General features: G+C 30.8%; 2 protein-coding genes across 5 annotated transcripts in view; both read right to left on the bottom strand.

Moving 5' to 3' along the window:
* The window catches only part of LOC123299942 (cytosolic purine 5'-nucleotidase), a 41,087-nt gene extending 37,413 nt beyond the window's left edge, over positions 1-3,674 (bottom strand). Inside the window, exons 1-2 of one of the 2 annotated variants that reach the window (XM_044882366.1) lie at positions 3,526-3,674; positions 3,272-3,464 (exon numbers count right to left, since the gene is read on the bottom strand). In XM_044882366.1, coding sequence (XP_044738301.1) covers positions 3,272-3,441 — 170 coding nt within the window. In that variant the 5' untranslated portion in view covers positions 3,442-3,464; positions 3,526-3,674. Of the gene's footprint in view, positions 1-344; positions 765-3,271; positions 3,465-3,525 lie in introns of those variants that run through there. The other variant, XM_044882364.1, reaches the window with a different exon arrangement.
* A 3,301-nt stretch (positions 3,675-6,975) lies between these two features.
* The window catches only part of LOC123301870 (protein TANC2), a 219,458-nt gene continuing 201,283 nt past the window's right edge, over positions 6,976-25,150 (bottom strand). For 2 of the 3 annotated variants that reach the window (XM_044884810.1, XM_044884811.1), the window contains exons 2-9: positions 16,276-16,686; positions 14,180-14,346; positions 13,257-13,530; positions 12,392-12,526; positions 11,799-12,161; positions 8,960-11,738; positions 8,688-8,886; positions 6,976-8,587 (exon numbers count right to left, since the gene is read on the bottom strand). In XM_044884810.1, the coding sequence (XP_044740745.1) occupies positions 8,285-8,587; positions 8,688-8,886; positions 8,960-11,738; positions 11,799-12,161; positions 12,392-12,526; positions 13,257-13,530; positions 14,180-14,346; positions 16,276-16,686 (4,631 nt within the window). In that variant the 3' untranslated portion in view covers positions 6,976-8,284. The remainder of the gene's footprint in view (positions 8,588-8,687; positions 8,887-8,959; positions 11,739-11,798; positions 12,162-12,391; positions 12,527-13,256; positions 13,531-14,179; positions 14,347-16,275; positions 16,687-25,150) is intronic. The other variant, XM_044884812.1, reaches the window with a different exon arrangement.

Genomic DNA, 25,150 nt, shown 5'->3' on the forward strand with positions numbered 1-25,150 from the left:
TTTCCCATTAAACCCTAATCCTTTATTTTCTATAAAAAAACCGGTTTGGATTAGAAGCTAGACAGGTCTCCTGTCGAAGCACAAAAATGTTAGATCACATTACTAATTAAAAGTTAAATTAACGTTAGATCTATTTACAGAAAAAATTAGGCCAGAATTTTATCATGATTAATGACAAATTAAACAAGCAAGGATGAGTATTTCTGGAAACATTTCATCACTAAGTAACAAAAATATGCGCATGATATTAACATATAAAATTTAAAAAATAACCTTGAAACAATTTATCAAACGTAAACAAAAAAAAAATTACAAAGAATTTCAAAGCAAAACAGAATTATTACCTGTGTGAAATTTGTCGTCGATCAATCCATTGATTTATTTCCGAATTACCCTCAATAAAATTTTCTAAATCAATTTCACTACGATCATTTCGTCGAATCGAGCTTGTCGAACCCACCGATGTTGAACGTTTCGGTTTATTTATACCATAAATACCTTTTGTGGATGAATTCGAATTAGCGCGGGCACGTAATTCATCGCTTGAAATTGGTGGTTCTAACGGGTAAATACTTTCAAATATATCTTGAGAAATTTCGGGCATATTGTTATCAGACACTAGCACTCACTTGAACGTTTCAATTCACAATAAAAAATTTTCACAGATAGTTTATTTATGAACTAAATTATGTCTCTCGTATGACGATTGTAATTAATGTTATTGCTTCAGAATAAACATTTTTTTATGGAAAAGATAAGAAAATTTTTAAAAATTGACCTTCTATATGAACAACAAATTGATAAAGAAATTCTCAATAATCAATTTTAATAATTCTTTCCATAATTAAAGGAAATTATTTTAAGTCAATATTTTAAAATTTAAAACTTAAATATTAAATCATTCAAGTATGCTCTTCGGTTTTTTATTTATTTTGTTAACTAAATATTTATTTTTAGTACTTTATAATAAATTCATGTATTCGTTTCATGAATGTTTAACACGAACTAATTCTATAAACAATTATCAGTTTATGTCTTACATATAGGCAATATGTATTACAGGTATCAAATATAGGCAACCTATATTACGCACATGTACATCAGATCACTATTTATGAGATAATATGCATGTCGATGTAGTAATCTAAAAATGTTTTCTAGTTATAAATAAATAAAACTATAAAAATATAAATTATTGTTAAAAAATATATATATTTTTAGCAAGTTTAATTCAAAACTCATGTAGATATTATATTACATAAACACGCACGAATTTTATAAACATAGTGATTATCAGTTTAAAGTGTTATAACAACTGTTTATAGTATTTATAGGCATTATGTACTACACATGTGTATATATCATTGCTAGTACGGATACTCATGCATACTGAATGCAGTATTTATATAGAGTGCCTGCAGAAAGAGTACTGCAATCTTACAGTAAGTTATACAACAGTTTTCAACTCAAATCCATAAATTTGTTCTCTATAAACTAAATAGTTGACTTAAAGAAATTTATGATTTTCTGTTCTTATATCTCGGTCACATCACAGGTTTTCTTGTTATTTTTGTGAAGTATAAATTCGCCGTAATCTTTACATTTTAAGGACATGTCAAGAAACTACATACTTATATTAAATAATAAATATCAAATATTAAGAATTTAAGTTCATTACCATTGACGAATTGAGTGACGGCAAACGCTAGTGTTGGGTAGCGACAAGCCAAATTGAAGCCATATTTGCATAGATAGCTATTAACGTGACTTTTGCTATTAGGAAAAATTTTTACTTTTAAAAATTTAAGCTTGATACTCTACTTATTTTAAATTAAGATTCATTCCATTGACATGACAAACATGGGGGTTCGGTGTTTGTAATAAATCAAAAGCCATATTAATCCATGACACATCGGTAAGCTGGAGAAACAAGAGTGTATGAATGAAATGTCGTGGAAAATACCGTGCGTTTTTAGAGATTTTTTCTTTCAAATACGATTATTTTACTCTCAATTTTACTTGCATTATTCAACGAATATTTAAATTTTTTGATCAATTCTAAGGCACTCGATTGCAGGTAGACTTCATAACATAAACTTAAGCTTGTCCACACAATAACAAAAAATCCGAACCCGTGAAAGATTACGCCTTACTTTCATACAGGAAAAAGGTTACAAGTCACATATAAGTTTTTTTCGAGGTATTTATAAATGATATTTAATGCTGGCTCGAGTCGAGACTCTGATCTGGAGAATACTCACAAAAATTGTAAGGATCCAAACAACATTTCAAGCCCACTCCAATAATTTTCATTTACGTTAACTTCGAAATTAAAGGTTAAAATTTTTTTCATAAATTTAAACGCCATTTATGTAAGTCCAAAACTCACAGTACTTGATAAATTGCATATGAATTATTTATTTAATTGAAATTTAAAACTAATTCGACAAAGGTTCGAGAAATTAATACACATAGAGCTTTGTTTAATAGTCTACTTGGTCCAAAAAATACGTAAAAATCTTGACACCAGTTTTCAGTTTTGCATTCTTTATCGATAGAATAAACGGCTTCAAGATCCAATTTGCTCCATTAAATAACATCGTTAAATTATTATTTTTCGAATTAAATGTGGGTTATCGGAGAAGGATATAAATGTTTTTTTGAGGAATTCTAACAATTGACGTGAGTGGCGTCTAAATCAGAATCCGAACCCATTTTTTGGGTTAAGAACTAATCTAGAAGAATCTTAATTTTTAAGACACAAGCTCAAAATAAAACATGTAACTTAAAATGTTTTATTACATCTTTTCTCTCGAACATAGGAACTCTAAAATAACGTATTATATGCAATAAGTATAGTATACAATAAAATCAACGAATACAGTCGGTAATACAGAAACCTAAGATGATAAAACAGATTTATGGAAAATTCAACATGGCCGTTCGTCTTTCTTAATTAGGTATTATTTATAATTGTTTAAAATCTACATATTTCGTTAAAACTTCACGATATACTATTATAAAATTTATAATTCACTACTGCTCTATTATCAATTAAACAAAATAAAAAAACCTTATTTCACTTGATTTTAGGGATAATTTTCAAAAATAAAAACACACTTTTTAGATTACCACCCGTCTTTGTTCGAACAATTTAAATACAATGAGTATTTATTATTTGCACAAGGTCAGGTATATTAAAAAAATATATTATTGTGTTCTAAATACATACGTAATCTAAATGATAAAAAATACTTATGAAGTTACTGACCTGTGTTCCACTTTACGATAATACTTTTGATGGCTTTGCTGTGGCTCTAATGTTGGTTGTGATGGCCTAATTTGCAGATCAGAAAAGTTTATTGTTGCAGTTGAATCAGCGTTAGCTGTTTCACGTTCTATTTTTCCATCCATATCACAAATATCTCCTTGATTTTCCATCTTATTTGTGCTTTTATTTTCACCTTTTGGAAAAATTACAAAATCAATTTTATTCGTGTTTGGGACAAATGTTTTGAAATCTACCTTGGTTAATAAATGTAGCAATATGTTTTTCACGATGTTTTACGATAGATCCAACGACACTTTTTAAAGATTGTTACGAAATAATTTCCCAATTTTTGTAAAAACTTACTGAAAGGATTTATTATAAATTGTTTATTGCTTAAAGAAGTTTCTGGTTCATTTGTATAAATAAATATATTTTTTTGATTATTTTTCTATTTTATTTCACCTTTTTTCTTACATTTTTATTTTAAGTAGAAATATTTTGATTTTGACAGTTCGAATGTCTGTCTTTTCTATTATTACATTCCTCTACTATATAAACGAAAAATGCGCATAGCGCATGTCATTCGATGCATAATTTTCTTTTGAAACTTTTGTGTTACGTTTCTTTTTTTGGCATGAAAATGTGTATAAGTATCTAATTTTTTACTGTAATTTTTGTTCCAGAAATGAAGGATGTGGAGGAGGGAAATATAAAATATTCTCATTTCAGTTTTTATTGATTTTATACTTTTCTTTATTCGACGTATTCATCTGATTTACACTAATTTTCAAGGAATTCTCAAGGTTATTCTGAAAAGCTGGTCTCACTCAAGGAATATTAATACAATGGAAACTCATTCCGGGCTTGTAAAATAGCTGTTTTAGTTCATTTTTTATGTTTCTCCTTTTATGATTACTTGTGGGTGAACAATGGGACTACACTGTAAAAAAAGTATTAGTTGCAAGAAAATATTCTTAATATGGTAGCAAGTAAATGTTTTCTTGATTCAAGAAAGTATTTCATTCGAAATTTCAAAATTTCATTTCAAAAACAAGAAAAAATAAATTACGAAACTAAAGTTTTAACTATAGTCTAGATTTTCGTAAAAATGGCCGAACTGTATTCGGACCATAAATGGAAATCACGATTTTATTCCGATATAAACAACGCACAAAATTAAATATTATTGGAAAGTTTTTTCAGCCAAATTTAATATTTAAATCAAGCGCGGATCTAAGAAAAGGGTCATGGGGGTCCTGATCTCCTCCACAACTCAATTTGTCCCAAAAAAAAAAAAAAATTAATTATCCTAAGAAGTCTTTCTGGAATAAGAAAAAAATTAATAAAAAAGAAAAAACGTTAGCGATATAAGCAAGTTCTTAGGAAATGAACCCCCATACGATAAGAAGGCCGCAGGTAGATTCATGAAGACTAAGAAAAAAGGGAAAAGTAGAAAAGGTAAAATATACAAATTTTTGGTCACAGGACCGCAGGAAGATTTACGAAGAGTAAAAACAACGTCCGTGATTTCCAATTTCCATCAATTTTGAAGTTTCAAAATCTTTTAAAATGTAATTGGAAGAAAAGTTCAAATAAAAATATGAATGTGTTCGTATTTAAAAAACAAACATCTTTTGTTTGAAACATTTTTCATAAACTCAATTGATTTGGCACAATTTCAAAAATCTATAATTATCGCTTTAATCGCGGTAACTTAACTTTACGGAGCAAATGTTTCGATCAAAATTTGCTTGTTTTTGAAAAACGGACATTTTTTTTTATTTGAAATTTTTTTTAAAATCTGATGCAAATTAAATAGTACTTAAATGTAGCTTTTACGATTTATTGTTCGTTTTTGTTTGTATAACCTTAATTTCCCTCATATTTTCGATCTTTTTGACTCGTACCAAAGTCGCAACGTAGTTTTTGCAAGGATAAAAAATTCAAACACAAAAAATATTGACTTCAAAGCAAATTTTTGTTTATTCCTTTCAAATACAATTACAATATTTTTAATTTTTTTATATTTTAAATATTTTTTGTTCATATAAATAGCACCATTAAATAGTGAAAGAATTAAGTAAATTAATTTTTATTTTTTTATTTTATTTATTTATTTTTTTAAATATTTGAATACTGATTCGAAATAAATTATATTTTTTATTTTATATTTTATATAATATATTATATAAATGATGCTTGGCAAGTAAATAATATAAAAGAAATTAAATACATAATAAAATAAAAAGAACCAGCTTCCATAATATTGTAAGAAAAATTAAAAACAAAGAAGAAACAGAGATTTAAAAAAAAATTAACAACGAGAAGAAAAAAATTACAATTGGAATTGATCAAATCTGATTTTATTAAACGATTCACATCTGTAAATAGTTCAATAAGAACGAAAAATTCCGCCAAGAAATAATTGGTAAGCATAAAAACAACCGTACCTTCAACGAAATTTGATTTTACCCAAAAATATTTTTGGGAAATCTTAAATTCTAGCTGTGAATTTGTACACATTACGCACATCAAACCGTAAAACTTGACAATAGCAGAACAAAACTTGATTCTTGTCCGCTTTCTCGCGAAACGGTAGTTTTATGTGAATTCTCTATGGTGATTCAAAAAGTGAGATCACTTATCTCTTTTTTTGTTTCAATCAATGGAGCCAAAATACAAACACTAACCTCTCCACTAGCAAGGTTAACAAAGGCCATGAGAATATTCAAGATCGATGTAAGTCTATCTTTGGCTATCATTTATTTCTTGGCGTAAATTTCGCCCATTTTCTTAAATAAAAACAGAATCGAACTAAAAAATCTTTTTAAAAAATATATATAATATATACAAATGTTTGTTTATTTAAAAATTTTTGTTTTCAGTTCAATGGATTTTTCAATTTTCCTACACAATTGTTTCTCAGTCTTTCAAATAAATTTTCAAATATTTTTATTATATTTTTTCTAAAATTATATTAATTATTATATATTCAAGGCACTAAATTTTTAAAAATTTTGTTACAAATATAATAATGGCAGAGTAAATACTAAAATACATCACGAAGAATGTTTGTTTTGACATAACTTTTTCCTGAAAAACATTCTACGTGATTCGTATACATGCTCTTACTATACCTTCATAGCTAACTAGATGATACCCGCCGACTTCGTTGGTCAATGGCCACAAAGATATTGTATCTCGAAAGACATGAACGGATTTAATATTGCGTTTTCTATAGGAAAAAATACCTTCAATATAGTTTCAGCAAAGATGTTTCACGTAAGAATTATTGTAACTATCTAAAATTTTTACTTCACATATTTTGAAAAGCACATTTAAACACCACTAATATTAATCTTTTGGATGGAAAATGGCTATCTCAAATATTTAAATAAAAATTAATTATAGATACATTTAATAGTAAGTTAGCTATCTAGGTATAGTAAATACATCTATGTTCAAAATAAATTACTTATCTTTTCTACTTTATACAAAGAAAGATATAATTTTAAAAACAAAACTGAGTTTTGTATTTTTCGTTTAAATAAATTTAGGAAGACTATGTTTTGATTGCGTGTTTTTCAATAACAAGAATGTAAACCTAGCTCTACTATAATTTTTCTTTAATTAATTTATTTCTAAGGTACATTTAAAAAAAAAAAGACTATAATACAATCTATACAAAATTTAAAAATCGTTAGTGAAAATAATTTTTCAAATTTTAAAATAAACTAACACTTTTTGTTTGCTAAAATTCTAAGGTAAATATAAAGATTTTGAGATGTTAAAAAAAACCCTGATTTTCGAATATATCAAAGTAGGGTGCCTAAAAAGGTAAGGATAGGTAGCACAAAATGGTTATTCCGCCCAAAACGGGCAAGCAGTCGTACGCTTCTGTATAAACCATTTCCGCGTGCTCGGAAATTTGTCTAACTTTAACGAGTTATAATCGCGCGCCGGAGTGGTTTAGAAACATAGGCGTTTTGAATCAATGTTTCTCCCCAGTTATACTACAAAATTTCAAGGTAAGCGTTTCATGTTGTTTTATCTGCCATTTTGAGGTTATTTGTACTTGATAAAAACACAGTCCTCTCGAGCAAAACGGGTATAGATAGATATCTATCCGTTTTCCCAGGAATAAGGTTTTTATTTATTAAGATCTTGGATTTTTTTAAAGATAACTACAAGCGAAAAACTAAACGTGCGTCTTGGAACGAAGATACAATGCAATTAGCAATGGAAGAAGCTAAGACTTCTTCAAACTCTACTGCAACAAAAAAGTATGGTCTTCACAGTCAACTTTGCAAGGAAGGGAGTTTTGCTAATAAGCACGAAAGATATCGGCCAGTATTTAATAAACCCTAGAACGTGTGAAGCTTACCTGTTTTGCTCAAAGGGAGTTTTTGATTGCTTTGTTATTATTTTTTAAAAATAAATAATTAGCTACCATATAGTACGAATTTTACAGCTTTGTACCTTCGCGCTTAGAATACCCGTTTTGAGCTGCCTTCCCTTATCTATCCGTATAGAAATAATTAAAAAAAAACCATTTTCTTTACACTTTCCCTGTCTTCTGGATAAGTATAATTTATATACATTTACAATAAAATTAGCATTCCATTCCCAGATTCGATCAGTTTCAATAAATAAAAAAAAGTTCACTACCGCTCTTCAAAATTACCAATTTATAAAAAAAAAATTTCATAACAAAGCCATTGCTATTTGCAATAGCTCGTTTTCATAGTGCCCCCTTTCATATTATAAGATTCTTTTGAGTTGTTTGAATCTGTGAAGGAATTAGCTAGTAATAAATAGTTACTGATTACATTTAATTAAAAATCAATTAATTTAAAATTTAAAAAAATATTATAGCAGTGATAAAATAGACTAGACAGAATAATTAAATAACCAATTAATTTTTTTAAATATTAGGTAAAATAATTTACAAATTGCATTGCATAGTATAAAAAAAACCTCCCTAAACATGGTTAAAAATTCATCATCAGTAATTTAGTTTCCAGTTTCATTAAGTCCATCCGCCGAAACAGAATGTTCTCGATGCACAGAAACAACAACTTTTGTTTTGACTGGTGATGACATTTTATTTGTAATATCTTCTTTTAAATATAAAAGTACTTTTTTCACATCTAAATTATTTTGTGGTGCTAATCGAATTGCTTCTCGAACGTCTGCTAAGGCATTTTCATATAATTTAGAATCTAAACGTGCTTTGGCACGTGCGTAATATGCTTCATATGATTCTGGTTTCATTGAAAGTACTTGATTTGCTAATTCGATTGCGTCGTCGGTTTCCTAGAAAAATAAAAGAATTTTTGTTAACCTCAATAAGATTGTAATTTTGGCTCCATGTTGGCCGCACAAAATTTGTTTTTGTGAAGAAAAGTTAACTTACGTTCATTTTTCGTTTACATCTCGATTGATTTAATAAGAAATTTACACGTAGTTGATGGAAAGTTGGAATATGTTCTGGAGGTAAATCGTCCGTTGGGAATTTACGTAATGCGTATTGATAACGATGTGCTGCTTCCCGTAAACGATTTTTTCGATATAGTACATTTCCATCTTCTAACAATTTATTTAATAAAATTAACCTATAACAAAGAAATTGAAATTTAATCTCAGCAAGTTATACATCTGATGCTATCCCGTTAAGTTGATACTTACATTATTTCTGGTTTGCCAGCAGCCATTGCCCATGTAGCTGGTCCTAATTTTGCTCCCTTTCTTAGAAAACATTGTACAACTTGAATATTTCGACATCCAATAGCACGGTCCAGCGGACGCATACCATTCACATCAACATGCTCAATCATCGCACCCCGATCCAATAAAAATTGTACTAAAGTTGGATTACCCTGGAATGCTGCTAGATCTAAACAAGTCCGACCCGTTTTGTCTGGATGATTGATATTTACACCTCGATCTAATAAAGATTGTGCAGCTTGTAGACGACCTCGAAGACATGCCCAACTTAATGGCGTTAAGCCTTCACGATCTTGTTTCTCAATATTTGCTCCTTTTTCTAACAATAGGTCGATTAAACCAACATGACCTTCGGATGCTGCAAGCATTAATGCAGTTCGACCAGCGTTATCAGTTTGTTCGACTGGAGCATGATTTTGTAACAAGCGTTCAGCTACGGCCCAATGACCTTCTTTCACAGCTAACAAGAGTGGGGGCATTTCTTTGCGATTAATAATATCTACTGCAGCTCCACGTGATATTAGGGCACTGACAACGGCGGTACATCCATTTGTACACGCAACAGTTAAGGCAGTTTCTCCAGTTAGTGAATCCAAAATGTTGGCATTCACTTCAGACATATCTAGTAAATATTCTACAATTTCAACATGTCCTTGTGCAGCAGATGCTGTGAGAGCTTGTTGCGCAGCCTCTGTGAGCTCTACATCTCGTTCTGGATCTTGAATAATCCAATCGCATGCCAATAAATATCCAACAACATTTAAACATCCATTTCTTGCTGCGTGTACTAACGGAGAATGTCCTGAAGTATCAGTATGGCCTAAACTTGCTCCAGCTGCCACTAATTGCCGAACAACATCACAATGTCCTCTGGCTGAGGCTAATGCTAAGGCCGTCATTCCCTGACTATTCGTTAACTCAACATTTGCACCAAATTCTAATAACAAACTAACCATTGGTATAATACCTTCATGCGCGTACATACAAAGCGCGGGGGCATTCCCCAAAAATTCTGTTACATAATCTGGAGATGCTCCACCCAATAATAATAAACGAGAAACCTTAACGTTTGGACTATAAATATTGCGTAACGTGCAAACAGCTGCCGAAATATTATCCGAACTAGTAGCGACCCAATTAGCTTGGATATCACGTGATGTTAAACTGTTTGAAAATGTCATATTTCGATAAACATGCGCCTTTAAGATGTGATGCCCCAATTCAAGCGTTTTATCAGGATCTAAAGGTGCTTGAATACGAGATAATCGAAAAGCGATACCTGAGTGACCCGCACGTAAATCACATAAAAATTTAGCGCTATCACCTTCGTCTCGACGAATTAACCACTCTCTGAACGATGGATGGAAGAACATGTATGTGTTATCTAAACGTTTCACTAAAAATCCGGATAATTGTTTGAAACGTTGAAGAAATTCATCATATGGTAAAAAGTTATCGACTAATAGCGAGTTTACGGAATAATAAATTTCTAAGAGAGTTAACGGATAGAGAGCGGCTAGGCAAACACTTAAAATATGAACAACCTTATCAAACGATCGAACCGTAGGAAATCGTAAATTAAAATGGAGTAAAAATATTTCAGATAATGTTACCGGAAACACTTTATACCCGGAAGATTTGGCTACTAAATAACCTCGTTCTAATAAATCTAAAGTAAGTTTAGTGAATAGGAATGACCCTTTACAGGAACTAAGTAAATGTTGTGGGAATTTTGTCATTTGCGAGTTTGGTCCACTTGACGAAGACTCTTTACCGGATGTGGTAATATTATTTTGTATACTTGGACTATTATTTAGTCGGAAATTAATATAATCCAAAATATCGCGTTGTAAATTATCATTAGATCCCAATTTATCTAAACTAATTTTTGTGTATGGTAATTGTTTTGTTATATCTTGTAATTGGGATCTTACAGTGGCTACAACTTTTAACCAACTAGGGAAATCTGGAGCATGTTTGGCTAAGAATGATGTAATAGTATCGCCTTGATCAGGACGATGATATTCAGCTTCACATAAGGCATCGACTAGAATAATACAATTCGAATTTTCAATTTTACCAACCCGACGTAATTGAGTTAATGGTTCAATAACACCTCGAGTTAAGGCTAAATCTGGATCAGCTATGCATTCTTTTAACGAGACAGCACCTTGTAAATGAGGCTCACTCAGTAAGTACTCTCTATACGCAGCTAATTGTGGTGCTTGACATAATTGCGCAGCCAAAGAATGTATAAAATCTGGCACTAGACATGTATTATTATTATCAGCCTGACAAAAATGATAGGCAACCACATGAGCAGCTAAATTTCGTATTCGATCCGAATTTAAATATGCACTTTGGATATCTTCTTCTAACGGCGTTTGATATACTGGATCTTTTCGACGTCCAAAACAACTATGCTCGACAATTTGTAATATTATGGCAGTTTTTCCTGTTCCAGGATTCCCTGATATTAGTACACCTGGACTTTGTGTTTCAAATATTTCTTCGATTTCTTTAAATAGCCAATTACGTCCTAAGAATAATGGATCTGGTTCTTGTAGAGGAACTTCGAAAAATAATGGTTTTAGTGTTAGCTGTGGTGCGGTACGATAATGTGCAAATCGTATTTTTGGATCAATTGGACCTTTTACTGTTCCAGTACGTGCAGATCTTCGAATTTGATTACGTCGATTTTTGAAAACGCCTAAATCTTCGACTTGTCCTTGTTGAGTTGCTGAAAAAAAATTATTAAAATTAAATTTATGGTTCTTTCAAAAATTTAATTTAAACTTACTTGTAACCGAATGCCTTCGACTCACTGGGCTGGAAGAACAATTACTCTGTCCAGAAATGGACATAGACATTAATGATCCAACACTATCAGAACCAGGATCTTTAAGGGCACGTGAATGATGACCATCAGCTTCCGATGATCCAGTTAACGTAGATACAGGACTTGTATTCGTTGATTGAACAGTTTGAGGATCAAAGCTGGCCAACGATGAAATAGACGCACATGATTCATGAGAACTTCGTGGATGTGGTCTATTTTTTCCTTTTTTTGCACCATCGCCCAGTAATAATCCTAACCGCATGTACAAGTCATTTTGATGAGATTTCTTCGCAGAAATTGGTTTAATATTTCCACATTCGTCATCTGCAAAAATATAAACATTATTTTCAAACTCAATACTCCAGAAATATATGCAAAGCTAAAGAGAAAAACACAACATGCAAAAAAACTGAAATAAAGTTTTATGGATTAGCGAAAAAAATGCGCACACACCACACATGTGAATTAATAAAATCGTGCTACAAAAGGGTTGGAGGGATTACGACGCGTGCGGTTTTTTGCGTGCAAAAATACTGAGACAAAATATATCGTGCCTGCTGAAAGTTGATTTAATCCCGTGTTGGCTGTACTCGTTCCTGTTGACCACAATGATTTTATTTTTCCAAGTACAACACTGCTCCAATGTCGGCCAGTTTCTACCACCGATGTAGAAGCAGACATTTTGTCCACTAATATTACACAAAATAATTTCACTTTTTTGAAAATTTTGAGTGATATTGGCGAAACTCTTAGGGGAAAATATTTTAAATGAGCAATTTTCTAAAAGTTCCACCAATATGAAATATTCTATTAAATCTCCGTACCATTAGTACTGCAAACTATAAGCAGTCTGACTAGCAAATCTGACGTATGTCAGTTTAATGGAGGATGGAACTGCAAACAAGGCAGCCAAGATTTCCTGACTGACCCCAAACTAGTGTGAGACGCATGAATATACTTAGCTGTCTTCAATTGCGACATACTTGCCGAAGTAACTAGATGTATTTTGCATAAGTCGATTTAATCAAGGTCGTTACTGGCTTATGGAGATTTGTTTAAATGTGGCTAAAATATTTGAATGTTGCAGTTAGATAGCCTACTGTGAGATGGCACTTAAAAAACTTTATTCGCGTCTAATAACTGATGAAGTTTCTAGCCTTGAAGTCTCCGAAAATCGATTTCTAAAAGTTAAAGTCTGCAGTTACCATGTTTTATTTGACCATGGTACGAAAGTCTCTGTACGGGGACCTACTTCGCACTTGACTCGATTTACTTATCAGAAATAATTGTATTTTATTCATTTTTAACAATTTAGTAATTTTATGGTAATAACTAAATATTATTTGTTTACAAATAAACTAATTAAAAAATTCCAAATGTATGAAATTAGCAAAATAAAAATATATTTTGTTAACTTACCAGATAATGTCGAATTATCCGCAGAACTTTGATTTTGACTTGTTTGTTGTGGTGATCGTAGCGCTGCCCGTTGTGAGAATGGACTACGTATTGCTTTTGGACTTAAAAAGAATCGACGACGAGATTGTGGTGGGGTTGGGCAACTTTGTGACATATTTCCATTTAATTCGACAGCAACATTTGTTTTTTTATTTGCACTTGGCCGAGGTGGTCGTGAAGTATTGTGAGTATGCCAATCTTGATGTAAGGGTGGAGGTGAATGGTCAGATCTTTTCTAAAATTGAAAGAAAAACATATGTTAGGGGTAGATAAATAATTTGAGTACTGGTAGAGAAAACTGAAAATTTTTGAAGGAGTCGTAAAATAAAGAAGGTTTGAATTTTTTCAAAACTACTTAATTGGCAAGTGCATTATGGTCCTCCTTTTTTGCCTATGTTTTGCCTGTGTTATAACTTAATAAGTTTGAAACATTTGAGATTTAAGACAATGAATCAAAGCGCGAATAACTTCAATGGTTGAAAAAAACTTGATTTTTATTGAGGCGAGATATTCTTCAATAAAAATTGTTTCGCAATTTCGCTTTTCCCGAATTTGAGTTTTTTCGGATATAGCTTAGCATGATCACTGAATTATTACAGAAAAATTATATGAAACTGTATCTTAGTATTTTTAATAGTTTTTATGTCATGCGCACCCAGAGAGATGTTGGTATTTCCCTCCGTCAGAAATTCCCAACCGAAACTGGTTAAAAAACCTAATATTTTATTGGGCGAGAAAGAAAGTCTGTATTTTTTTGTTTCCCGCCCACATCCTTTCCCGAAGTTTTAGGGAAGATAATTTGTAAGTTTTGAATTTAATTATTTGGACTTGTAAACTGGCTGTTTTGATTTTGAAGTAATAAATAATGTTTTGTAAATAAATACCTGTTGTTGCATAAACGTCGTAAAATGTCCATTAGTTTTCATCTTCGGCCGTGAATTTTGTATACGATCCGTTGATCCAATTTCACCATACAATGTAATTTCGGAACCACGTAACGTGGCTGGTGGATAAACTCCTAACGATTTTTTTCCATTATTGCAACTTATCACTATAACAATACAAAATAAATTATAAAAGAAACTCCTAAAAAAAAGTATTATTTTAATTTTGTTTGTTTTCAATTTGTTATTTAAAATTTATTTTAGACATAATAATAGAAGCGGCGGCGTGACCTTAATGAATAATTTATTAATTATTGTAATTAAAGGAGGAAGCTATCAGTCTATCACCATAATTGTAGCGCGTATGTATATACGAGCGAGCTATGATGCTGTGTGTGTTTTTTTTTGCTTTTTAATATTTATTGAATTTTGTATTATTTTGTAAATCGGTTTTCAGTCAAGGTTAATAGAAAATGTATGTTTTATATAGATTTGTTTTATAATCTGAAATTATTAAAATAGTCTAAGAGTTGTTAAACAACAAATTTTCGCTTATTTTCATTTGAGGTTTCAAATTTATCAAAACAAAACTCTTTAAGGAGATATGTAAGGATTGGATAATACTAGGGATTTCAATAAAACTTCATAAATAAATTTTTTGATTAACAAAGTTTCCAAAAATCACAACAAATTCCTAGGTGATCGAACTTTTTCTTATTATCTCATCGTTCAAAGTTGTCTGAAAAAAATGATGAATCATATAGGTTATCCTTTTCAATTGGATATTTCTATATCGAAAAATTTAGAGAGTGAGATAAAGAACTATCTAAAATATTTACACAATCTTGTAGTTTATAATAATACCATAAAAATATAAGGTTGTCGATCATATAAAAACAAAATTTTAATTTAATTATGAGTTCATCGTAGATCCATCATTTGATGAACAAAGACGACTATAGTTAGTGTATTGATGATTGAAGAGAAATATCTATATTATCAAATTTATAAGTAGCACTTGCACACAATATATTATCTATTTTTGTAAATGTGTGATGTTGTAAAGTTAAAAATAAACCATTATTTGACTATAATAAATGATTATTCAAAAAACTGTTGCTGGATATTTTTCTAGCGTGCGTGGAACTAGGAAACATGAGGTTGTGAGTTCGATTCTCGGTCGCTCGAATTTAACATAGGTGATAGGAACATTTTAAAAAAGTTTGTTGCCTTTGTGAAAACGTGAACGAACGGGTTTTGTACAATAGCTCTTAGACTAAGGAAATAATTAAAATTGAAAATAAAGTTACCTACTTGATAAAAATCAAGGTTTTTTATTCGAAAAAAATACTTTGAGAAATTATAAACAACAAAACTTTTGATTTAACGCCGTGTCATTTCTGTTTACACGCTACTATTCAAAATAATTACAAATGTTTTCCTGCACTTTATTGCCGATGTTTTGGCTGCACTTTATAGAGTACGGCTGAAGTGAGTAAATTTGCTCGTAAGTGGCAATAAATGTTTTACGCACAATTAAGGACTTTTCAATCTTCCCAAAATAGAAATACTTTCTTGAACTTCCTTGATAAAAAGGTCGGATTCATTAATTGTAAATTTATAATTCGCCATGTTATTTTGGTATAACTAATAAGCCGGGATCCCTAGGAAAATTGGGGAAACAGCACCGATTTAAAAAAAAATGTTTTTGTAACATATTTATAGGACCCCAAGGAACATTCAGCCAGCTTAACCTAGTCATAAGAGGGCATAGGGCTCCAGTGATGGGCATATGTAGCCCAAATGTTTTTAAAATAGGTACTTATTTTGACTTAAAATTGCCATCTAGTTGGTATTTTTTGTTGCTGATTACAAATTTGATGTCAAATTAACGGATTCTGTCACGTATATCGAAAATTGCGCCATTTTTGGCGAAGAATTTCACTTTTTTGGGACAATAATGCCAGACTAAAAAGATTTATCATCCAATCCTTGCTCTAGAAGGTAGATCATGAATCCGACTTTTTTTGTTGGGGTTACTACGCCTGGCCTAAACCTACATGCAATGAGTATAAAATTTTCGTTTGTATACTTACTATTATCACTGTTACAATTCGTTGTATAAATCATATCCAAATTTTGTGGTGATGTAGTCATCGATGAAATTGAATTATGAGGTGATTGTTGTTGTTGCTGTTGATATAACAACATTGTTGCCGTATTGTTATGTTGTTGATTATAATAATTATTACTTGTTATTCGTTGTGATTGTTGTTGATCAATTGTTGTTGTTGAGTTCGATTGTGATTGATAAATAGAACATAATGGACACAACTCATTATGGAACATACATGAATAACAACGTTCATGACCACATGTATCAATTAATTTACGTTTTTTACCCTTATCAAAGGGCATACTACATGATGGGCATATATCACCATGTTGGGAATTACCATGATTAACAGCACTCTCGAGTTCCAGGAGTTTACGGATTGCTGCTAAATCTGTAACGAAAAGGAGCATAAATTAAAAATTAGCTTAAAACAATGATTAATCAATAAATGTAAAAAAGGCCCATGATTTATAAAATGTTAAAATTAAAAAAAAAAGGCAAGAAGTAGGGGGGGGTGGTAGATATTTCGAAAATAGTTCACAAGCTCACAGCAAAGTAAGGTATATTTTAGAATTAGATTCTTAAGTGAATTATTTAGATAGTAGTACAAGAGACGTATCAAGTCAATCTTCAGCCAACTGATAACCAGATGAGCCACAGGTTTTATTAAATTTTATTGGATTTTAAACACGCCCATCATAGTTTTGCTATCGAAAAGTCTTTATGGCTATTTTTAATTAAATTAATTTTAATAAATTTTTTTCAATAATGGCTAATATCATTATTTTCTTAGTTAAATTATCTTTTTTCTGATACCAATTTCGATTGGTCAACAGATCGATGTAGATCTGTTCATACCATATAAACAGGTAAGTATATAGGTAACTAACTACACCGATATGCTTACCAATCGAAATTGGTATCAGAAGAAGAACAATTTATTTACAAAAAAAAAAAATGGCATAAGCTTGCCTGAAAATACCGTGTATCCGGAAATAAGTCATTAAATTAATTAATTTAAAAATAGCATTGAACACTTTTCGATAAAAAAAATATGTCTCATATCTGGTTATCAAATGGGGGAAGATTATTTTTGACTTTTGAGATTCTCAAACAGTCAACAATGGTAATTATCCGAAAACTTCAATTTTTTAACCTTTTTTGAAAGGTATTTATCAAATTTTAGACACTTCAGAACTAAAAAGTATCATAAAAACTTTTAATTTCAATATTTTTGAACTGGAAAGTTTATAATAATTAACTGCTCAAACAGAGGAACCCATGATTAATACTGAAGTTATAAGGTAAAACTTAGTTCAAGAAGATGAAGAAACACACAAGTTTTATCAATTGTAACGAATTTTTTACTATATTCGAAGAGAATCAGTATTCTTTGTGCACTAATCAATCCACTTCATAATCGATTAATTTAAATAAGAATATCTGAAACTAGCTCGTCCGTATTATGAAACATTTTACATGTTTGAATGAAACATCACGATGTAAAGACCGTGTAAGGACCGTGTAATATAAATTCTTATACCATCCGATGTTCGATGTTTTCTCGTATCTCAAAAAATAAATATCTTGAAGGTTGCAAAGAATTTCATAGCCATATCAGAACGGTAGGATTTTTTTTAGGGGTTGGGAGAGCTCTTGTAATTCCTAACGACTAATTCATCTACGAAAACTCGTCTATTCAGGGACTTTCTTTTAGGGGGCCTAAAAGACTGTTAGTTATGTTGCAAATAAGATATTTTAGTAGAGACAGCCAGTTTTCGAATTATACAAAATTCAAAATTGATTATTTTTCTGTTTTGGAAATTGACTAAACAAAGAAATATTTAATAATAAAGAATTATTTTTGTTTAAGAAGGCTTTAAAAATTTGATATTGATCAATTCTTATGTACCTATCAAAGAATTTGAGCTAAAAATGAAAAGGCAGAAGAAATATTATCAAATAATATTGAATTAAAACTTCGAAGAAATTCCCGGCATAAAATCAGGTCTGATCGATTCGTTTGTGGCATCGTGTTTCCTAAACGGATTAACTGATTTTGTTTTGTTTGCTTACAAGGTAATTTGATCGAGAGTGTTTTTAGCAATGTTTCAAGACAATCCGCTCATCCGTTAGAAAATCATAACCTCTTTTCCAGTTGTTATTGGGTACAGAACCCTCAACTCGCACTTGAAACTTACTTTAAGAACACTTTCAATCAAATTAATTTTCAAACAAAACCAAAAACATCATAACCAATGCATTCATTTACACAGACATGTTAAACTTATAACATCCCTCCTTTTAGTCGGGGGTTAAAAAAGATATTGTTAATTTTTCAACGAGTTTTTCGATTCTTAATATTGATACAACATTGTAATTTTAGTAATGACAACATTATAAAAATGACTCGTTAATAAATATGTATATATATAAAGTAAAATGTCACTTAATTAATGAGGAATTTAATTAATAAAATTGACATTTAATAATTTTTCTGCATGCATATTACAGCATTGAGCCATTACATACAGATTGTATCAATTAGATTATTAGATCATCATAAAAGTATTTTTGTTTTGAATAGTGAAAGGATTATTTAAATAGCTATTCGTTTATAGTTTATTATAGATTTATGTTCATTAGTTTGATTTTTTATTACGATTTAAAAATGGGAAAAAAACATTTAAAAAACTATATCAATAAATTTTTATGTCTAAATGGTCACTCTTAGCGATAATTATTTTATAATTATGCCATTAATTTACTTTTAAAATGGTTATTCTTGATAAATGTATATGAAAAGATGTTAAGATAAAATTTTAATCAAAATAATATTTTATGTTTATAAAAAGGTGTGGGAATCAACAAAATAATTGAAAAACTAGCTTTTAGAGAATTTTCTTATAGAAAGTTTGGTAGTTATTAATTTTAAGCTGAAGTTAGACTACTGAATAGTTGCTGAAATGATCAACATTTTGATTTGTCATTAATCAGTTACCAATAGCAGCTAATTTGTCAGACCTTTTTATGAAACACTTTTGTAAAATACATTAAACAAACGCGAAGTAACAGAAAATGAATTTTCCTACCATTTATAATTTGATATTTTATAAATTCTGTAAAAGTTTGACCGACTCTGAATCTATTTTTACTAGCTTATCAGTGTGCATTAATTTTAGAGCAGTAGACGTAAGCAATTATAAAGCTTTTAGGAAAAGTTCATGTTAAATTGTAGTATCTACTTATATTTTATTATCTTTCGCTTTTTGTATAAACTCTTCTATTACTACTGTTAATCTAGGACTTCTCAAAAATAGCCAAATAAATAGCTTTAAGGTAGTTCGAGAGCCAAGACAACTTTAGACTTGTGGCTGAAAAATTCTAATAAAAAGCCGTAGAATAGTATAATTCAATGAAATACCATATAAAATGTAAGTAATTAATATCATACAGTATGTCAACAAATTTTACAAGCCCGTACCATGATGTCTCGTCCGTACAAAAATTTGAATTTCCGTTTTAGAAATTTTTAAATACCCTCACTGAATTTGTACTTTTATTAATTAATTTAAATTAATTAAAAAGATATTAATTAGGTACTAAAATAATGGTTTAGTTGAAATGTCCAGTCATTAAAGTTACGGAAAAAAAATATTTGAACCAAATTTAAATTTCATGAATATTCCCTATTAATCGGCTACAGCGGGGTTTTTTTGTTTTCTTTAACTTATTAATTTATTTAACTTTAATTTAAATATTTTTTTTTTTTAATTTTCACCTACTAGTTTTGGAGAAATCTATGAAAACAAATCATTCAACTACCGTTTTCCCATAAGACAAATGTTAAATATGCCTACTTTTGAAGCCATTTATTTATTTAAATAATCGGATAACCCCCTCTAAAATTTTCAGAATTTATTTAGACTTAGCCCAACTTCATATTTAAAAACAAATTAAGCCTAAATTACCCTGGCGCTCATACATTCTTAAACCAAACCAAATAAATTTAGATCGAGGTTTGATTCTTGTTTTTTATTCTTGACAAGAATTATATTATGCAAGACCAACATTGATTTCTTCTAATGAAAAAAAAAACACTATTCCAATATGGGAACAAATTTTCCCTTTATTAAAATACACTGACCGTGATACATCTTATTTAAATATATTTATTTAAATTATTTATAAGAAAGTGGCTGTTTTCAATATATATAGATATATTTTTCAATTAAATAAATAATTCCCACAAATTGAATTATTTATTTAATAAATTGAATAAATATTTCTTATATTCAATCAAATAATTCCCATAACATTAATATTTAAAAAAAAATACCTCCTAATTTTTCTTGATTTATGATTGTTTTTTTCTGTCGATTCATTCATTACTATCTATGTAAATGAATGGAATTAATAAACAGTAATTAATAATAATAAAATATATTAATAATAATAATTATTATTATTAAAAAAAGGAGTTAACTCTATTATATTATTGCATGGTTATTATTTCTTTACTTAGTAACTTTTCTTAAGTAATTTGTTGTATAGACTTAAGGTCGTTGTTGCATGATATCATTCATTTAGAAACATTAGTTTTCAAATATAAACGAGCTTAAATTATAAAAGAAATTGATCGTTCTATGCTAGTAAATAATATCACAAAAAAGGCACTAAATTCAATTTGGTAACGTTACAAAAATAATATTACAGTAATTTTACAAAAATGTAAAAATCATATACTAGCAGTAATTTCATAAAATGTAATGTGATTTTAAGGAGATATGCTAGGATTGAATAATACTAGGGATTTCAATAAAACTTTATAAATTCATTTTCTGATTGACAAAGTTTCCAAAAATCACAAAAAATTCTTAGGTCATCGGGCTTTTTATTATAGTCTTAGGGCTTACGGTGATATTTTCATCAAAAGCTGCATTTTATGCAGAAAGCAAGCCATTTCGCACAGTGATACTAGGGACCAAAATGAATGATTTCATCCGAGGAAACACAATTTTCATCCACTGGAATTCAAGATGGCGGCCATTTTCCAAAATGGCAGATGCATAATTTAAAACATTTACAGGATCAAAACGGTTGCACCGATTTAAGCGAGTGAGGTGTCAATCAATTCGTATTGACACCTCTAATCAAAAGTAAAACATACCATTCGAAAAATTAAAGATGGCGGCCAAATATTAAGAAAATTGTGTAATTTATCAATTAATTTTTTCATTCTAGTGAAAATAACAGCTAAATATCCTATGATGAAGGTCAAATATTTTTTGTTTAAATAAAACTTGAGAATATTACCTACAAAATAAAAAAAATTTCGTCACAATCCGTCGAGTAGTTTTTGAATTATACGCATTACAAAAAAAGGGTGGTTTTTTAAAAGCCTTCATTGTACGTAATGTGATGCATTGTCTAATCAAAACGAATTCACTGATTTCAGTAATTTAAATAGGAAATGATTTTTCATGGTATTGTCATGATATGACGTCTGTGAAAACCGGCTTAGTGCAAGTTGTACTCGCGCATAAATTCGTACCGATACAAACACAATTTGTTTTGGTCACAATTTACAAAAACTTCAACCTAGAATGCTTTTCGGAGTGGCAACAGGGAATTTCTAACAACTTTTGGAGGAATTAGAGAAATATATATACATATAATAAATATCATATTTTTCCGCTTATTCGTACTCCTCTTTTTCTTCTTCGTCCGATATGGTTAAACTGAAAGAAGAGAAAATTCATATTAAATCAGTTCAAAATATATCTACCTAATATAATTTATAAACAGTAAGTAAAAAATTATATACCTTTCGTTTTTGCAGCTGCCTTTACATATGATGCATTGAACTGTGCAGGGTAGATTCACTCGCCGACACGTGCAGCGCATTGTTTCGCAGCCTTTTTTACAGCCGCAATGGTCCAAGTAAGACAACTCACGCCATATTTCACTGACTTCCGACCACTGCGGTACCCAGCTATCATTAAACGTCTTCCAACCCCAAGAGGATGGTAATGGCACAGAGGCATCATCAAGAGTAAGGGCATTGCCCCATAAGTGGCCCGCTTGATATACAACACGGAGTGCATGTTTTTGTAATGCTGCCAATGTTGGTGGGATATTGGTTACCAATTTATTTTTGTTGCAAATAGTTCTTTGCGTACCAAGTTAACCGACGAATGTGTTGTTTGAGGATCATATAGGTAGCAAGTGAACTTTTCCAGCATGGCCATTATTCTTTCAGGAAGACTTTGTAATGGCTGCGATATTTGTTTGAAAGATGGTGTTACTTCAGGGTGTGATAACCACGTTTTGAAGCATGATTTCTTCCCTTTTGTATGGAAATAAGAAGTAGTTATACACCCTGTAAAGGCATGAAAACTACGAAGAGCAGTCGATCTGTCCGGACCTAAAGTATTAGCTATTTTGTGAACTTCCACAAAACGGCGTTTATTTTCCGTTCTGGTCAATAGCCATAGCTCTTGTAGGCTGCTTTCAATTGAAATTTGGTGAAAATATGATATTAATAACACCAAAACGTCTGTATCCGATGATCTGAACAAAATACGCGTTATTCCCTGTTCGGCCATATCTTTAGCGTGAAGTACGATGCGGCCATCAGCTTCTTCTGCATGTGTTCCTATTTCTTTTCCAGATATCGTGGTACAACTGTAGTTTAAGGAAGCACATTAGCAGCATCAAAGTCACTTAGGAAGGCTTGCCCTAGAAAATGAAAACGCTCAGCTTTATTTTTTTCATTTTTCAGTCATGCATCAAGTGACTGCAACTGTGCTTCATAGTCTTATGCAAGAGGCTTATCAGGCGGAAGACAGTGATGGTCACAAAGATTTCGATATCTGGTTAGCAGAAAAATCTTCAAAATCTTCTACCGTCATGTTCTGGCTTACTGTTCTAAATTTGGAAGTTTTACTACTGAATTTTGTGAAATCTGTGAGGCAAGGAGACTTTACACTTTACAAAGAAAGCTTGAAACAAATGATGCCTTGGTTTTTTTCTTTTGACCATACCAACTATGCACGTTGGATTGCAGATTTTCTGAAAAATGAAAAAAATAAAGCTGAGCGTTTTCATTTTCTAGGGCAAGCCTTCCTAAGTGACTTTGATGCTGCTAATGTGCTTCATTAAACTACAGTTGTACCACGATATCTGGAAAAGAAATAGGAACACATGCAGAAGAAGCTGATGGCCGCATCGTACTTCACGCTAAAGATATGGCCGAACAGGGAATAACGCGTATTTTGTTCAGATCATCGGATACAGACGTTTTGGTGTTATTAATATCATATTTTCACCAAATTTCAATTGAAAGCAGCCTACAAGAGCTATGGCTATTGACCAGAACGGAAAATAAACGCCGTTTTGTGGAAGTTCACAAAATAGCTAATACTTTAGGTCCGGACAGATCGACTGCTCTTCGTAGTTTTCATGCCTTTACAGGGTGTATAACTACTTCTTATTTCCATACAAAAGGGAAGAAATCATGCTTCAAAACGTGGTTATCACACCCTGAAGTAACACCATCTTTCAAACAAATATCGCAGCCATTACAAAGTCTTCCTGAAAGAATAATGGCCATGCTGGAAAAGTTCACTTGCTACCTATATGATCCTCAAACAACACATTCGTCGGTTAACTTGGTACGCAAAGAACTATTTGCAACAAAAATAAATTGGTAACCAATATCCCACCAACATTGGCAGCATTACAAAAACATGCACTCCGTGTTGTATATCAAGCGGGCCACTTATGGGGCAATGCCCTTACTCTTGATGATGCCTCTGTGCCATTACCATCCTCTTGGGGTTGGAAGACGTTTAATGATAGCTGGGTACCGCAGTGGTCGGAAGTCAGTGAAATATGGCGTGAGTTGTCTTACTTGGACCATTGCGGCTGTAAAAAAGGCTGCGAAACAATGCGCTGCACGTGTCGGCGAGTGAATCTACCCTGCACAGTTCAATGCATCATATGTAAAGGCAGCTGCAAAAACGAAAGGTATATAATTTTTTACTTACTGTTTATAAATTATATTAGGTAGATATATTTTGAACTGATTTAATATGAATTTTCTCTTCTTTCAGTTTAACCATATCGGACGAAGAAGAAAAAGAGGAGTACGAATAAGCGGAAAAATATGATATTTATTATATGTATATATATTTCTCTAATTCCTCCAAAAGTTGTTAGAAATTCCCTGTTGCCACTCCGAAAAGCATTCTAGGTTGAAGTTTTTGTAAATTGTGACCAAAACAAATTGTGTTTGTATCGGTACGAATTTATGCGCGAGTACAACTTGCACTAAGCCGGTTTTCACAGACGTCATATCATGACAATACCATGAAAAATCATTTCCTATTTAAATTACTGAAATCAGTGAATTCGTTTTGATTAGACAATGCATCACATTACGTACAATGAAGGCTTTTAAAAAACCACCCTTTTTTTGTAATGCGTATAATTCAAAAACTACTCGACGGATTGTGACGAAATTTTTTTTATTTTGTAGGTAATATTCTCAAGTTTTATTTAAACAAAAAATATTTGACCTTCATCATAGGATATTTAGCTGTTATTTTCACTAGAATGAAAAAATTAATTGATAAATTACACAATTTTCTTAATATTTGGCCGCCATCTTTAATTTTTCGAATGGTATGTTTTTCTTTTGATTAGAGGTGTCAATACGAATTGATTGACACCTCACTCGCTTAAATCGGTGCAACCGTTTTGATCCTGTAAATGTTTTAAATTATGCATCTGCCATTTTGGAAAATGGCCGCCATCTTGAATTCCAGTGGATGAAAATTGTGTTTCCTCGG

This window comes from Chrysoperla carnea, chromosome 5 (assembly GCF_905475395.1).
Source record: "Chrysoperla carnea chromosome 5, inChrCarn1.1, whole genome shotgun sequence".
Taxonomy (NCBI): domain Eukaryota; kingdom Metazoa; phylum Arthropoda; class Insecta; order Neuroptera; family Chrysopidae; genus Chrysoperla; species Chrysoperla carnea.